At 32.0% G+C, this 18,063-nt stretch overlaps 1 protein-coding gene across 7 annotated transcripts; it reads right to left on the bottom strand.

The window, feature by feature from the left end:
- Window positions 1-8,987: 8,987 nt before the first annotated feature.
- LOC127252338 (coatomer subunit delta-like) lies at window positions 8,988-16,416 on the bottom strand. Of its 7 annotated transcripts, none has more exons than XR_007839061.1 (13): window positions 16,338-16,416; window positions 15,801-15,881; window positions 15,663-15,702; window positions 14,942-15,165; window positions 14,412-14,654; window positions 14,144-14,324; window positions 12,664-12,968; window positions 12,366-12,558; window positions 12,124-12,277; window positions 11,825-11,887; window positions 11,644-11,740; window positions 11,357-11,512; window positions 8,988-9,270 (listed from the first exon to the last, which is right to left on the bottom strand). XR_007839061.1 is itself a non-coding variant. In XM_051276477.1 (12 exons), exons 2-12 carry the CDS (start codon window positions 15,801-15,803, stop codon window positions 11,423-11,425), a joined length of 1,593 nt encoding a protein of 530 aa, XP_051132434.1. In that variant the 5' UTR covers window positions 15,804-15,881; window positions 16,338-16,416; the 3' UTR covers window positions 10,844-11,422. The 7 variants fall into 7 exon arrangements, 1 of the variants encoding a protein (XP_051132434.1); XR_007839066.1 differs by having other exon boundaries at window positions 8,988-9,266; XR_007839065.1 differs by lacking the exon at window positions 16,338-16,416 and adding an exon at window positions 16,250-16,268.
- Between the last annotated feature and the right edge of the window lie 1,647 nt (window positions 16,417-18,063).

Raw genomic sequence — 18,063 nt, 5'->3', positions numbered from 1 at the left:
TTTGCCTCATATTTGATGAGATTGTATTAAGATTGAATGAATGATTGAATTGTGGGTTGAATTTGGTGAAACTAAATATTTGAAGTAATGCTATGAATTGTGTTGTGAACGATTGTATGATTAATTCTTCACATGATTAGAATTGCAATAATGCACATGTTGTACTTACACAACGGCTCGATGTACTTGTCTAACTAGATCGAAATACCTTCAAACTACATATATATGCTCATATACATGTTACCCATTAGTTAAAATGTTATCTTTATACGAAGACATAAACGAACCAGAAAATTATGAATACTGCTCTTAAATTAGAATAAACTAATTCATTACAAGACTTTGCAATAATTGAAGTAATATTTGCTATAAACACAAGTGCATTCACGGATATCTGAGTACCTTAATGGTGCACCTAAAAAAGAAAAAAAAAATATAGACATGTATTTCGAAGGTTTATGCCCTCATTATATTGATACATACTTCTTGTCAAACACGACAAACCTCAATTATTTTAATAACATACCTATATTAAGTTAGTAAATACTCCGAGTTAATTTACTTATGTCAGAGGGGTCTAATACTTCATATCTCAAATATTAAGTGAAACATAGTATTATCTTTAGCAGTACACATACATGGGATGCATTTATCTTTAACATAGTCAATTATATTAATCTATAAGATTAAAAAATTGCTTATAAAATTTAACAACATGATCAATGTAGGTGAATAATAGACAATGTGTTACTTAGTTGTGTTGTTGGTAAGAGTAGTACTTAGTTATGATGCATATGTAATAGTTGTACAGTTTAACACAATAATAGATTTCAAACACTATGAGAACAACATGATATTATAATATGACATTCCTTCACAAATGTTAGCATCGGTGGGTACCTCAGTCGTTTACCAACATACCTTTTTAATATATATACATACCTCTTTTCGTTTTATACATGCCTTGGTTAGTATGCGAGTTTTAATCTACTAATAGAACTCTAAGTGTTTACCATTAATTGAATTCAAAGACTATGAGAACGACATAATATTATATTTACCATTTGTTTACATAGGTTAGCATCACCATATACTAATACCTCAGTACAGTATTAATATACATGCATAATATATTTACAAACCTCCACCATTTTAGTATATACATGCGCAATAGAGCTACATACCACTTACTATTATAATATATGCCAGCGAATCCAATAGGTTAAATTCCATCGACACATAAAGGAATTACATTATACCCGTTAAATACATATCTACTGTATTAATACATATTGAGCACGCAAAAAAAATGTACAACTAAAAATAAAGGTTCACTAATCTACTCGTTGCTTACAACTTCTTTTATTATGTTCAAGACGGCCACAACGACCGCATTTTTGTGGTTGCTTTAGTTGTTGGGACTCAAATCGTCGTTTTTTTTTTTTTACGGTCTGGTAGGACAGACAAAGAAGGAGGATTAATTGGGTCCGCCTGAATTTCAGCAATCACATCTATATCATGCATCAATACTGGATTTATTGGTTCCTGGTATAATTTTTGTAGTATTCAACCGCAATGTCTCACTTACGGAGGCTTTTTTCTTATGCATTTCTTTTTGGAGAATTCTCTCCCACTGTAAGAAATCAAATATCTTGTAATACAAACAATACCTTAAAAACAAACATATTACCTCTATTGTCAAGTTTTATATCCGGGTCACTCATTCACATAACTATATACACTATCTTTATGTCGTGGTTGGTTTGTTATGTACCTATACTCTAATTTCAAATGCTCCGTGTACACATACTTATGTCTGGATAACCTCTACTTGAGAAGCAAAGCAAATGTATTACTTACTTAAAATGGCGAATTATAATCTACACTTAGGACTTCAAGTATCATTTAGACAATAGAACAAATACATCTCTTCTGAAATATATTGACACCTAACATAATAATTTGAGCTCTTGTATTGTATATCGCGAAGAGATATATGTGTATACATAGTAAAGACAAATATTGAAAAACTAAATCAACTTCAAAACTTTGTGTTAGTCCTTTACAGATAGTTGTGACACAATTAGAAACAACAACAAATGCATCAACGCTATGATAACAAAAAAATAGTGGAAAATAAACATATAAATTATATTGTGCAACATAATGTCAAAAAACATTGATTTGAGAGAGATTTGATTACATTAATAGTTACAAACAAAATTCTCTTATTCCTGCATCAAGAAAAAACAAGAACAATTGAATAATATTTACGTGTTAAGGATTGATCAACGAAAGATTATTAAGCACATAAACTAGATATGATGTCAATGATATAGTAAAATCTAATGAATATATATATAGCATACATAATATCAGAATTTTGTGCTATGCTTGAAAATCATACACAATACGTTGTCATTATATATATGTTATTGTAATTGTCACAAATTGAAACATTCTTAATTCTTACCATCAGATAATGTAAAAATTTTGCCTAAAATAATTCAATATAAATACTAAAAGCATTGAGCATCATATAGCCTGCAAATTCTTTTCCCCAATTTCAGATAAAAAATAATTAATGTAACTTCAGAAATAAAAAATTCTAATCCACTTACTTCAATTTATTGATCCAATATCAATAGTTTGTTTTGTTTTACTTTTTAAAAAAGATTTTCAGCTCGCTTAGCAATTCATGGTTACCACATCATCGTATTAATATGCTATAACTTACAATATTTGGTCCCAAATTTCTATAAGAAATATTGTTAAATATAGCATAAGCCATCAAGATTCTTCCATCTGCACAAACCAATTATCACAATGTTCTAGTAATTATTCTATAAAATACACTATTATGCTTAATGTATGTATGAACTTTAAAAATCACCAATACATTATCCAAAATCAAAGAATTGTAGATGAAAATATTTGAAAACACATATTTCAACCAATACTATGTACAACAATTTATAAATTCTTTTGATTTTTGAAAAGATTTTTTTGAGACATTTTATCGAACATATTGATGCGAACTTGCCAAGGATGACAGTTCGGATCGAATTCAACAAGAATAAGTAACAAGAATATTGTAGATTTGGATAAAGTAAGGGATGGATGGCTATATATATATATCTATATTAATGGAGATAAACTGGACTCTCTTGAATTGAGAGGTAGTCGGGAAGGCAACACGAGAGATCAAGCTCACGTATCACAATCCTCTAAACAAGCTGACAATACAAGCTAAGGCAAGAATAGTTCCAGTACTATTCGAGAGGCCACGACTTGTTTCAAATCACTCGAAACAACTCGATTTGGGGGTATGAAGCTGTAACCGAATCACTCAAGATTACACTTAAAAAATGCACAAGAATCGCTCTTGAAAAAAAAAACCAGTTTATAAAATCTCTTTGTGGAATGAATAATGTTACAATGATAATCATGGGTCCTTTTATAGAGGAACCATGAAAATTTAAAAACAAGAAAGTACACTCTTAAAGGAAATAAAATCATATAGGGAATAGTTATTATAATTAGCCTTATTTAGTATTATTGACCCATAATTCATGGCAATCCCATGATTATTGGTAATCCCTTGATCTATGGTATTCCTTCATTCGGGGGATATTGATTCATGGGATCCCTTCAATTAGGGATAGTAACTTAGGGGAGGTCCAATGCTTTGTAAGGTGCTCCTGGCCTTATGGTCATTGGGACTTGTGATCCAATTTCCAGAAGAATGCATGGTTTATTTTGATCGTCGTTGTAGAGTTCAGCAGTGGCATCCATTTGAAGTTTGGCACACTTTGTTATTGCCAATTGAAATTTACGGGCTCGGCTCCTAGTGATTGGTCCAGGAGGAATTATGATTGGGTCCGATTCCGTCATGATGGTCACATCACATATGAAGTGCATCGTTCAAGCATTCACCTCACCAATTTTCACATCGTGTATTCCAGAAGAGAAAATAGAAAAAAAGAAAAAAAAAAAAAAAACGGATTTAAAACGAGAGAAACTACCTGAATCGAAACGAAGACATAATTCTTTGGCTTAAATCCATAGTTCTTCGTTTCGAAAATAGAAAACATCGCATTTTCACCTGAAAGTAGTAGCGCAGAGGGAGAGAAGAGACATCCCTTTTCAACACAAAAAATGCGGAACATGATATGCCCTATAGAATCAAAATAGAACAAAAGGAAAATCTAACTAGGGATACTTGCAATACCTTTGTTCTCGGAGTGAAAAAGATGATGAGCCTGCTGTGAAGATACCAGAAAATCGCGCGAAAAAACAGATCGATAGGATTAAGTGTGGGCTTGGCGTTGAATGTAGATATAAAATTAGATTAATAGGGAGTTGAATGTAAGATTATATGTAAAGCAGTGATTGCAGAGAAATCATTTTGAAAAATGGACTGAATTTCAATCTAATAATGGGAAGAAGGATTATTTACCAATTGTCCTTAAAATTTATCAATTTTAGTTTCTCTAATTTTAAAATAATTATTTTTATCTTTTATTAGTTAATTAGTTTCAATAAAAATTAATAAATGTAATTATAATTATATCGCATAAAAAATATAAAAAATAAAAAATTGTAAATAAAAAAAGTACACACAATATTAAAATTCATCTTCGGAAGTGATGAACTTACTTTTTTATACCGGAGATACATATGATTTTCACCCGAAAGTATCATTCTTATTTATTATTTACATTAATTTATAAAAAAAAATTTCAAATATCTTTATGCAAATAATTTTTTTCCAAGCAAATTTTTTCAAAACAAATTTAAACACTCATTTGTTTTAATTAAATTGTTAGATATAAGAAAATGAAAAATATATATTTTATTTTTGTGAATAAGAGTATGATATTAAATATAGTGACTTGTATCTTTTGTTGACACATATTCTAAAGAGAATAATTCTTGTGAAATGATTTTTTAAGATCCGTTTGACAATGGTGTAACGGGTCGGATGGTTCATCGAGAAACTCGAGGGTACAGGGGCACACGACTCCACTCTAAACTAGAAAGCAAGAACACCATAAAATACACCCAGCAAAATATAATGTATATTAGCTATCTGAAAGTGAAGTACAACTGAGAGGTCCTCCCCTATATATATATAGACACTCTAAAGGACCAGACTTAACACAAGCCAAAGCATATTCACACTCGGATAGACTCTATGTATGCAAAATACGGGTAAAGATAGCTAAATAGGGAAATACGGATAAACTAAGTCTAATGGATAAACACTAACTCGGTCAAATGGGGCAATCTTGGTACTTCTAAAATATTCCAGAACATTCTAAAAGGTTCCAGAACACTTCGGAAGGTTCCGGGACGTCTCAAAAGGTTTCCGCTAGCCTCTCTGTGTTAGTGCACCGCAGACCCCTCTCTGGCGCTTCTCAGCATTCTCCTCGGCAATAATCGGCCAATGCTTCGGTCCATGACATTCTCCTTTACTTCAACTATGCATTGCCCTCAATGCCTCAAAGTCACAAGTAGGATCCTCGAATAGACATATGCCCTAGATCTCCCTCCAGCTCGCCTTGGACTCAGATAATCCAGCCACCTGGCGGGGAACTTCATCGACAGTGGTCGACTCTAGTGTCGGGTCCCTTTGTCCGCTATGATCTCTTCCGCCACCTTTTTGGCTCTGTTCCGCACCGGGATTTGGTATCTTTACCTTTACATCAGGCTCTTATGCATTCCTCGAACACAACCAAGCCGGCGTATCTTTATGAGCCCTGCATCTTCTTCTTTAGAGTCTCGGAACATCCTCTTGTGACCTGTCCACGTCTTCACTCCTCGCTTAGACTTCTGCAGGTTGAATCTGACGACTCCTACACGACCTCGCCAATGCTTGCTAAGGTGTATTGTTGGCTGGCTCGGTCCCTCGTATACTCCTACTAGCTTCTTCGGCATTACCGGCTGGAATTCAAACACTCTTTTGTAACTCAAAGCGTTTGTCATACCATTCACCCTTCCAGATTGACGCTCGCTTTTGAACTCGGTCTCCACAAGGAACATACACTGCTCATCCTTAACATCCACTAACCCATTAAGGGACGTCCGGTAAGTAGACCGAGGGGCTGGTCTTGCTCCATTCACCAAGTTGATACCACAATTGATCGTCCTACGATGGGGTAGCCACTTAGGCAGATCATCCTATGTGGTTTCCTCGACTTCTTTGAGGGCTCGCCCTAAGTCGTTAGGTGGGCCTCTAGCTTCTTGCTCTTAATCACTAGTGATGCTTTCGTCACTCTGAATAGCCGCTAAAGTTGACTCTCTTTCTCTCTGACCTTTCTTCATTTGTTTCAAGTTGAGCTTCCTCTCCCTATAAATCATCACATTACACAGTATCACACATTTTTTTATTGTGAACCTTTGCTTGTGCGGGACAATTGTGGGTTTGACATGGTCCATGAACCTCATCCCTAGAAATACCGCATAATCATCCATATGAGCTATACTAAATAGTTTCGAACCTTTCCAATCGCCGAGCTGGATGAGCACGTCTCTAGCCACACCAGATATGGGAGTCCACCCACCTTTGACTCCATCGAATCACCATCCATAAGGTACCCATCGTAGGCCAATCCTACGGGTCAGTTACTCGCTCAGGTAGTTGTCGTCAACGCCGGGGTCGAGCAAGCATGTCACCAACACTCCACCTATCCATGTTTTAACGAGCATCCTTCCTCTAAGGGTATTAGCAGGGGTCGCATTTTTTGTGCAAGCCACCGGCCTTCTGTCACCTCCAGTGGCACGTCCACCACCATAATGCCTCCCCGACTTGGACAATCCCTCGCATAGTGATCCTTGCTCCTGCAGATAACACACTCGCCACATGTCGGCCCTGGTCTCCTCGCATTCCCGACCCTAGCTGCGGGTTGCTGCCAAGTCTTGCTGGTATCAGTAGCCCATGGAGTCTGCCAGGTTTGGTCTCCCCCACTTCTGCCTTGGTTAATCCTCCTTGTTTGGTCGTCTTTACTTGGCTTCTTTCGCTTAACAAGTAACCATTGAACGTAACTGGTTGCTTTGTTGATAGTTGAAGGGAGCTTATCCTTAACCCTCAACTTAGCCCACGACCTCAGGCCCTCCAAGAATGTCAACAATGCCTCCTCATGGGACATATTTGGCACCTCTAACAAAAGATCAGAGAACTTCTCGATGTACTCCTTCAAGTGACCATCTCGATGCTCTAGCCGACGAATTGTACACCATGCCTCCTCCTCTACATCGGCCGGTGCAAATTCTGCCTTAAGTTCACTCTTGAATATTCTCCAATTTGTGATGTCTCCCTCATTGCCATGCATTCCCTCATTCTGCCTCCACCAAGTACGGGCCAAGCCCTTTAGGAACCGAGACGTCATTCGGATTTTGGCTTCATCTCCCATGATGTCAGAATCCTCGAGGTATTTCTCCATATCGTAGAGAAAATCATCCATAGCTCGAGTGTTCCGTTCCTCGGCATAACTCTCCGGGCACGGTGTATTCCCCTTTGGGGCTGCCGAGGCAACCCCGATCGGTCTTCTCGCCTAGATTTCGGCTAGCGCTGCCCTCAATATTGCCAACTTCTCTTGAATACTCGAAGGTTCTGCAACCTTGGCTTTCTCCAGCCTCGCGATCTGGACCTAGAACTTTGCCACGGTCTTCTTCAGAGTGACTACCTCAACCTTCAGTGCCTTGGTAAGCTCTATCGTTGTCAGTTTCTGTTTCCGAGACTTCTCCCTCTCGGCATCGATCGAGTCCAGTATCCCATCGTGCAACTCATTGCCCTCGAGTTCGCAAATACGTTGCTCCACCTCGTCGAGCTTGTCATGATGATCTCCAAAGGTCAGCTTCACCCTGGCCAACTTGTCCTCGAATGATCCCATGATATCCGCAGACTGGTCCCTCGCGTTCCTCCGGCTCCACCTTGGGACCTGGTTCTCAACCTCGAACTCAGCATCAGACTTGTCGCTCGCCATCCCTCAAACGCAACTCTGTTACCACTTGCAACAGGTCGGATGGTTCTTTCTCGGACACCTTCCCGTCGGCCTAGTAATTCTTCAACGCTCACGAGAAACTCGCTAGTACAGCCTCGCACACGACTCCACTCTAAGCGAAGTAGAGTGTATATTAGTTTTCTGAAAAGTGAAATAAAGTACAACTGATGAGTCATCCCCTATATATGGACACTCTAGCGAACCGGACCTAACACATGCCAAAGCATATCCACACTCAGATAGACTCTATCTATACAAGATACGAATAAGGATAGCTAAATAAGGAAATATGGATAAACTAAGTCTAATAGATAAACACCAACTCCGTCAAACATGCGATCTTGGTATTTCTAGCAGAACATTCCGGAAGGTTCCGGAACGTCTCGAAGAGTCTCCGTTAGTCTCTCTGTGTTTGTGTGCCGTAGGCCCCTCCGCGGCGCTTCTCGGCATTCTTTTCGGAAATCTTCGGCCAATGTTTCAATCCGTGACAATAGTATGTCTATTATTTTTTTTGAAAAATAATAATTAAATACTAAATCTGAACTATATTGATTGATAAAGGATCATCATTTTAATAAGAAGAAAGAAAAAAAAAAAGATAAACTGAAAAATACTTATTATTAATCATTGGATTAAAATATAATCTAATAGATAAAGATTAATGCAGCACCCTATTGATTAGCCTTAATCAGCAAAGTAACAGCCGGCTGATATATTTCTTGTTTTGGTATGTTCTATAAGGTTAAACTTTGTTTGTTCCCATGTAGTATCACTTGCCTCTTTCAGAAAATTGAACCATTTTTTCAATACTTGAATTTGCTTCAGTTACGGCGGTGATTAAATAACATCCGTTAGATTTTATTATATTGATATTGTATTGTATAGTCTATAATAAATAAGACTAATTTTGTAATTTCGCAATATAATCATAACTATACCTGATGCTCTTAATATTTACTCTTAGTTAGTGCTTTTAACCCAATTATTTTTGATTTATTATTATTAAATTTTGATTATTCTGTCACAATAAGCAAACAAGCATAAAGCAAAAATCAAACAAACTGCACCAAATTGGACTACTCCCATGTCCGATTCAAGTGATGAAAAACAAGTTTAACGAGATGGTGTTAATTCACCGCACGATTCTGGCAACTAGCAACGGGATCGATCGACAACGTCGATCAATTTTTGTTGGCGATGAATAGCACTTCTTCGGCAATGCCAACAACGTCTAAGTCCTCCGGCAACACAAGACGAGAACTAACTTCAAAAGGTAACAACGATTCGGATAGTGACGAACAACGGCAACAACAAGAATTAATTATACACATTTATAATGAATCAACAAAATTAATTATGTTTTTGCACCACATTAGTAGATACAAGAATTGATCGGAGGTTCTTACAATCAACGAATTAAATTAATTTTGTTTCTTACCGGTGAGAATTCCATAAGAGTATAGTAAGAATTTTAGAGCACAAGTAGAGCTGATGCAAATGATAATATGATGCTTTTTGAGTATATATTTTATGCTCAAATTATGTAATCATAGTGTTTTTATTAAAAAAAATAATATAATTAATTATTTTTTTACGAGAGAGCATAGACTCTAATTCATTAAAACACAAAAAGAGTCTATGCAAATAATAAGATGATGTTTTTTGAGTACATATTGTATGGTCTAATTATGTAATTACAACATTTTTATAAAAATCAACATAATAATTAATTCTCATTTGGTGAAAGTACAAATTCTGATTTGTCAGAGTATAGAAAAAAAAAAAATTATGCAAATAATAAAATAGTGTTTTATGATATATATTTTATACTTTGATTATATCATCATAGTGCTTTTTTTCTATAATTATATTAAAAAAATAAAAAGTACAAAGGTCCGGAAGATATATCTTTCATTTACAATTTCATATCAATTAATTTTTTTAACAATCAATTGTACCAATGGTGGTGTCATTAAATACTTTTTTTCTTTTTTTTAGTATTTAACTATAATATTTTTCTAAATAATATATAAACTGAAGCAATCATTATGTATTTTAAATATCATATCTATTAATTATATTGATTCAAAAATATTAATATATTAATACAAATGAGTACACTCCAAATAATTGAAAATAATCAATTAAAATTTTAATTTGTAAAATATATGATTGATATAAAAATATTTTAATTATTTATAATAGTATTTTATTAATAATATTCTAATATTTTAATAAATTTAAAATAGTTAGTTTTAGTTTGGATTAATTAATAGTATAATTTTACTAGTTTTAGTTTGGATTAATTGATATAATTTTACTAGTTTTGTTTTCCATTTGCCTTTTTTTTTTCAAAAATAATAATAATAATAATAATAATAATAATAATTTTATAAATTATACTTATTTATAAAGCTAAAAGGAGAATGTTGGGTATAAATAAAGAGATAACAATTTCTTTTTTTAATATTTCAAATAGAAATTAACATTATTTATTATTTATTATGCACAATTCAAAATAAAAATACATTATTTTTTTCTAAAAAATATCAAAATAAAATACTATTTAAATAAAAATTTAAGTTAATATCTAATTCAAATAAACCACAATAAAACTAATATTTTCAATTATCTCAAATTAAAATAATAAAAAAATATATTACGATGGTAAGATGATTATATTTTAAATATTTTAATGTATTAAAGATTTAATATTTAATAATATTTTATATTTACTTTGAATATATAAAATATATAATTACAAGGCTCTTAATTTGTTTTTGTCCAAGAGGAAAATACTAAGTTTATTTTTTTCACACAATATTTAAATAATGGAATAATATTTTATGTGGAAAATGGTTGTTTTGAATGGAAAAGAAAAAACTTTTTGACTTACAATTATTTTTAAAAAAATTATTTGAGTGTTTTTAAATATGTTTTATTGAAAATATATTAGTGATAAAGAGATTGATAAATATATGTATATTTGTGTCGGAATAATACAGTAAAACTATTATATTTCTCTCAAATTAGGAAAGAGCTAATAAAATGAGATTGTTCTTTCAATGAAGATGATTACCAATTTAAACAATACTGGAAAATTCCCTATGTGAAAAAACCTCAATAGATTATTGTTGCCAACATAGGGGCTTAGGAGAATCCAATGAAACTTTCTCCTAAAATGATGATGGTAACAACCTATGATGAAGATTTTAATTTTTTTTTTTTTAAAACGAAACACTACTAAATTTTAAAAACTTTGAGGGTCTATTTTGATGTATGATATAACTATGTTGTTGATTATAGGTATATATTTCTTCAAGATTTTCGTTATATTTGTAACTACTGACCTGAAAATGGAGCAGAAGACAATCGATCCCTTAAATATTATTTCCCAGGAGACCTCAGCCATGGCATCAAACGATTTGGTAGTGGTCGGTAGATAGCAGTGTTCTCTGTGAAAACTTGGGTGGATTTTCACCTTTCAGAGGCACAATATTAGTCACCTGCAAATATTAAGAGGGTGGTGTTTTCATTAGATGAAAATTAGACTTTGCTCGACATAATTATTAATAGATATTTTTGTGTCGATTATCTGTCAAAGTGAATAAAGGTAGATGGGAGGATAGAAGAGAACCTTGAGATCACTGAATGTGCTTGCAGATGTAAAACTAACAACAATGGGGAAAAGACTAGATGTATCTATGGCAGGAACGACGAACTCCATGGCTCCACTGCAAAGTTTGCAACAATTGAAAGTTTAAAAAAGAGGTGTGACAAATGGGGCTGTGTAGAGCAGAGTTGAAAGAGGATTAAACCTGCGATTAGAGTTGTCGATGAGTATGACAGACCACTCCAGGGCAGACTTTCTTGGATCATATCTGCAATCAGAATAATTGAGCTTTTTTCATCCCAACCATATGCAGTTTCAGTCATTTTTGTTCATTTCCATGATAAACCATATACTGAAAAATTTCACATAATATTACTGCCGAAAGAAGTTCTACAAGTATGCATTTATCGAAATTACAAAACAAGATAACTCAATATATGCAGAAAATAGTTTTTTGCACCTGATATAAAGGATAATATATTAGAACTAAGACACAAGCCTTACCTCCACTCCCCATCTACCTGCTCCACTTTTGGTGGCTCTTTTAGAGCTGGAACAGGAATCGAAATCACAACATTTTTCAGGTTAAACATAGATGAAGCTTCATACTCCAAGTTCACATATGTTTCATTTCCAGAAACAGAAGGCCAGCAGTTAACTGCAACAATAGGAAGAAAATAAATGCCTATATGCATTTGTGTTTGAGAATTTTTTTAACTAGAGGGTGGAATAAAATTAAAGCTTACTTGATAATGGTACAAGGGACTCGTCTGCAGTTTGCATTCTCCATTTCAACAAACTAACACCATCACCTCCCTGGCCAGCGGGAAATGGGCGATTTGGGTCCTTGAGGCCTAAGATATTCTCTCCGGAAAATAACTCCTTATTGATGTTGGGGTGTGTTTTAAATAGAATCCCTGAGTTTCCACTGGTTTCAATCTGGAAAATAAATCAAAAAATGTAAAGGATTTGAAAACAGAACAACTCCACAATCTGCAAGAATTTCATAAGAGGGAGCTGCAATATGGAAAGAAGCTATATAACCTCAACTTGGATGAATCCATCTTCTTGATTAAGTATTTGGAGTGACAAGGTGCCTTGTAAATCAAAATTTCCGACACCACCATCTTTTTTCAATGTTACATTAATTTTTTCTTCAACTACTAAAGTAACAGGGTCACTTAGTGGTGCCGCAACTGGTTTGGATTGACCAACACTTGGTCTTACATCTTCAACAATTACTTCACCTTCAGCTTTCAAAGATTCCAAAAATTGGTTGGTCTTTTGAGATTTTCCGAGCTTCATACCGAGACCTTTAGGTGGAGCTGAGGCAGATGCTGGAGCATTACCTATTACGAAATTGAAGAAAGTAACAATATAAGACTATACACACCAACTAGCCTCAACATAAAAGTGTATCAAAATTTTGATCTATGTCAATCACAATGAATTGCTCAAGTTAGGAATAACAAGAAAATGCAATAAATTCTCCCAAAACTTTGATGTTGAAATTATTATCAAAGGATAACAGGTGGTTGTAAGAAAAAGTTCAAAAGAAAATTTAGTGTCTCACATCAAACTTACTGTAAGTAAATATCATGATTTTATCATACATTTGACTACTAATGCTACCCTACACTGCATGACTGTGATAACATCAATTGACAAGAGTATACTTTATGTTGACTATGAGCTACACAATGTCTTGAAACAACTACAGCAACCATGAAGACTAATAAAATTCTTCCTAGAAATTCATATACAATGAGTTTTCAATAAATTAGTTTGGAATGTATTTACTAATAGCATTCTCCCATTAAGTTTAATCACATTTATGAGAAATGGAAAGACAAGTAATTCTTCAAACAAATATCATAATTAAAATTGATAATTTTCCTTCATCTTTGCAAGAAATTGGATTCATTTTTAATCATTTGTAACGATAAATTTTAGGAGGAAGTGAATACATAATGCGAACCATTAAACAATAATATAAAATAGGATAAGATCCAACAATTTAAATGCCTCCAAATATAAGAAACTATGTATGTTGCATTAAACTAGTAATTTCAGATCTTAACTTTCAGTCAAACCCACTATTTTGATTTATTTGGGAACCAAAAAACAAACCAACATACTCTTAATTTTCGAAGGGTATTGACCAAAATTTCTCTTGAAATCCAAAACTTATTTAACTATATAACTTATCCAACATATTTTCTTGTATAACTTAATGTTTTCAAAAATATTATAGATAATTTTTAGATATAAAAAAATAAAAATGTATTTCAAATTTTTAAAGTTGATTGTACAAATTCTATACATTGAAATTTCTATATATTTGAAACTTCATTGAAAAATCCCTAAATTTGCATAATTGAAATCAACATTGTTGCTGTAATTTTAAGATATAGGTTCCATAATCTTTGTGCATCTACTTTTCTATATATTTGAAAAAAAAAAAAAACTATTATTATTTGTATATTTTGAATTGGTGAAAAACAAAAAAAAAAAACAAACAAACCTTTGGGCTTGGAGGATAGGGATTCCATTTCAGATAACCCAAAGCCTGAACTACTTCCATAGCCGCCAACACTGTTGGTCCTAGATATGCTGGTATCACTTCCAAATCCAGTGTCAAATCTTCCAGAACCCATGGACTGCAAGGACATTAATTTTCCTTTCTCACCCTTGTTCTTATCAATCTAGACAACATTTTCATGATAAATCAGCTCATATCTTATACAACAATATACAAGTAAGAACAAATACTTGTACTTTGTTCACCTTACCCTATTTTTGTCAATCTCACTAGCCTTTCGCTTCATGACATCCTTGGTTTCATTGATCTTGCTTTGTAAGACCAACTTGTGCAATCTCTCTTCATGACTTTCCATTTCACAGTACTGTTTGACTTGTGCAATAGTAACATTTTCTTTGTGTCCGAGTGAAATGACTTCATCAAATGCAAAAAGAATGTCAAATGCAGCCTTTCCAATGCCGTCTTCATCAAGTGTATAAGAGTATTCAGGCACCTAGAAATAATTAAGGAACAACACTAGATAGGACCATAAAAGGGGGTGTGTAACTTTCAAAAGTCACTTTTAAGGATAAAAGAAAATTTAATAAAAGAAAAAGAAAATATAGTTATATATAAAGCATATTTGAATTGCAACACTATTTTCTTTTAAAGATTACAAAAACCAGACACGCATGTAGAGAGCAGAACATAATGCAGATAACAAATAGTTTGAAAAAAATTAGAAATACTTTTTCACATAAAAAATGCAAAGGAAAAACATTTAACTAAGAGAAGGGATACAAGTTTTGAAAGCAGCCTCAGTGTCTCCAGGTCTTCAAGAATATTGCTCTGTTTATTGGTAACAAGAAGCAAGAACAAAGCCTCTATTGGTTGATACACATAGCGGACATTTTCAGTCTCAACATAAGTGTGTTGTTTTCCTGATCCAACCAGTTTTGGAAAAGCTGCAAGATATCCCTCAATACGTATACGGGACATATCCACAAATTGCCTTGAAACAAGTGCTGTAGAATAAACATAATTTAACCGTTGATATGATCGCTGCAGTTTCCCACGCGAAAGAAGTTGCACATTCAATGTATTTAAACAAAACCGATTTTAAAAGAAAATTCCTACTAGTAATGCAACATATATACTATTTTTATACACAAACATATTATCAAAAATGAAGATTCAAATACCTGAAAATCAACTGAAAAAGTAATACTAAATAATAATGGGAAAGATCTTTCATTTAACATGATAAGGGTATAACATATAAAGATACGGCAGGATCAAAGCAAAACCTTCACACATCATACTAAGAATTTTAATAAGGCATTAATTCCAATATAAATTTCATAGTTGTTCAAATATAGATTTCAATAGCAAGTATAATTTCAGAAAAAACAGACAAGCTTTAATCATATCCAATATAGAAAAATATACAGTGATGAAATCTTTCACGTCCAGGCTACTTACACGAATCAGCAACATAAGTTATAAATGAAATTGATCGTACCTTTCCCAGTTTTAGAAATAATTGAAGCTGCGAGTACCACCTGAAAAAAAAGAAAAAAAGAATAATACTCAAACATAGCATATTTGAAAATTTACAAAGTAAGAAATTGCAGCCAATAAGTGAATAAAAAAATAATACCATCTTGTTCCTCACGAATCCACCAAATGTTTTAGATCAATCACAATAACGTCGATTAGGATCAAATGTCCCGAAGAACTCCTGAAACCACATAAAAGGAACACCAATATCCACATATAGCCAAAACTGAGATCAATAATGGAGAAACAACTGAAATGCGATCACAAAAGAATATCGAGATTTTAAAAAAATGCTATCAACACAATCAAATGCAACTAAAAAAAACTCCTAACACTATCCATTTCTACCTATGCACGCACATTGCTGCGACAACATTCAATCAACGTGAATAGAGTGAAATACATCCGAAAACCGATCACTGTAAATACTGAATTGAAACGACTACATGAAATCAACGTCGAATGGAGTGAAATGCATCCGAAAATTGATCACAATAAATTCAGAATTGCAGGGATTACATTAAATCAACATTGCATAGAGTGACATACGTCCGAAAGCCTATCACAGTAAATCCAAAATTGCATCAAGTGTACAAAAAAAAAAAAAAAAAAAAAGGATAATCACCAGAAAACTCACCAGATCCAGCGGGAGAGCCGACAAACAGACAGACGGAGTGAAGAAAAATGTGAATTGAATGCCAAAACAGCTCTCTAGCTATTTTATGACACGTATATTTGTATTTTTGGTTTTGATTTTAAAAAATGGATTATGATTTTTTTATTTACTAAAGATATATCTTTAAATAATTGTCATAATAATTTTAATATATATAAAATTTGTTATATATTATGACAAGAAATAGTTATTTGTTCAAGAAACTTTGTTTCAACGCTATTCCGAATATATATAATATATATTCTATTTTATTACAATTTTTTAATTTGTTACATTATTGAAATAATCTTTTATAAGAAAATATTTTAAATTAAAATACAAGCAAATAAACTAGTAGAGTATGCTTGTTTCATATTTATAATTTTATATAAGAAATATCATAATGTTTTGCATATTTTTATTGAATTTTTAGGGTTTGTTATAAACACATTAACATAAAATACAGTAATATATTTTTTAATATTGAATTTATTTTGAAAGATATTGTAATCCCCATAATTATTTCAATGAATTATATAATAATTATTTTTACGCGTGTAAGTATGATTAGTTATATTTAATTAGTATATTATTATATATAGCGGACTTTAATTAATATTGAATTTTAATTTATTATAGTAAATATGTGATTAAGTTGGATAAAATAATATTATACATTTTAACACACCCGGTAGATACACATTAATCCAATGTATATAATATATATTTTATCAAATTAAAAAATTAATAAAAATTCAACATAATATTATTTTTTTTAAGGTAAATTATATAACACCCTATTGTGTTTTAGTAAAAATACACTGAACACCCTGTATTTTATTTATTGCTTGAAACCCAGTGTTATTGTAAAATTTGCACGAAACATCCACATTGTCCAGCATTAATGTTTGGTTCTAAATAATAACCTAAATTACGCATATTTTATACAAATAAAAAACGTAAAATATTTTAAATAATTTTTTGAATAAAATAAATAAATAAATAAATAATTGATAGTTTTTTGGAGGCAAATTGTTATCTGATTTTTGCAAAAACTAAAAAATAAATGATTGATTATTTATTTATTTTATTCAGCAAAGTTATTTAAAATATTTTATTTTTTTATTTGTATAAAACTTACGGTAAATTAGGTCTTTATTTAGAATCAAACATCAATTTTGGACAAAGAGGAGTGTCGTGCAAACTTTCCATTAACACAAGAGAGTTTGACACAATAAATAAAACACGAGGTGTTTCGTGCATTTTTACTAAAACTTATATTACCACGATTTATCATAATTAACATAAAAATACATTTACTCATACAAAATAAACACAGACCATATTTTTTATTGGCTTAGTGTATATTATATTCTTTTAGTAATATTTTTTTGAAATAGTATAATATTAAAATATTTTATTTAAATTTAGATTAAAAAAAAATTAAATAAACACTCTGATCTATAAAAAAAAAAAAAAAAAAAAAGAGTTTATTTTGTTTTAGGTGATATATGTATTTTATAAATAGATTATATATACATTGAGAAATTTATATAATTTTTTTTTGTTTTATTTAAAAAACTACTAGTATAAAAAATCAAAACAACTAAAAAAAAGAATGTGTTTGGTTGTATATTTGTGTGTTTTAAGAATAGGAAAATTTTGAATTAAAAAATAAATAAATAAAAAATTTATTTGTAATATAATA

This window comes from Andrographis paniculata, unplaced genomic scaffold, assembly GCF_009805555.1.
Source record: "Andrographis paniculata isolate CXL003 unplaced genomic scaffold, ASM980555v1 Contig46END, whole genome shotgun sequence".
Taxonomy (NCBI): Eukaryota; Viridiplantae; Streptophyta; class Magnoliopsida; order Lamiales; family Acanthaceae; genus Andrographis; species Andrographis paniculata.
This window is presented reverse-complemented; position numbering and strand designations above follow the sequence as displayed.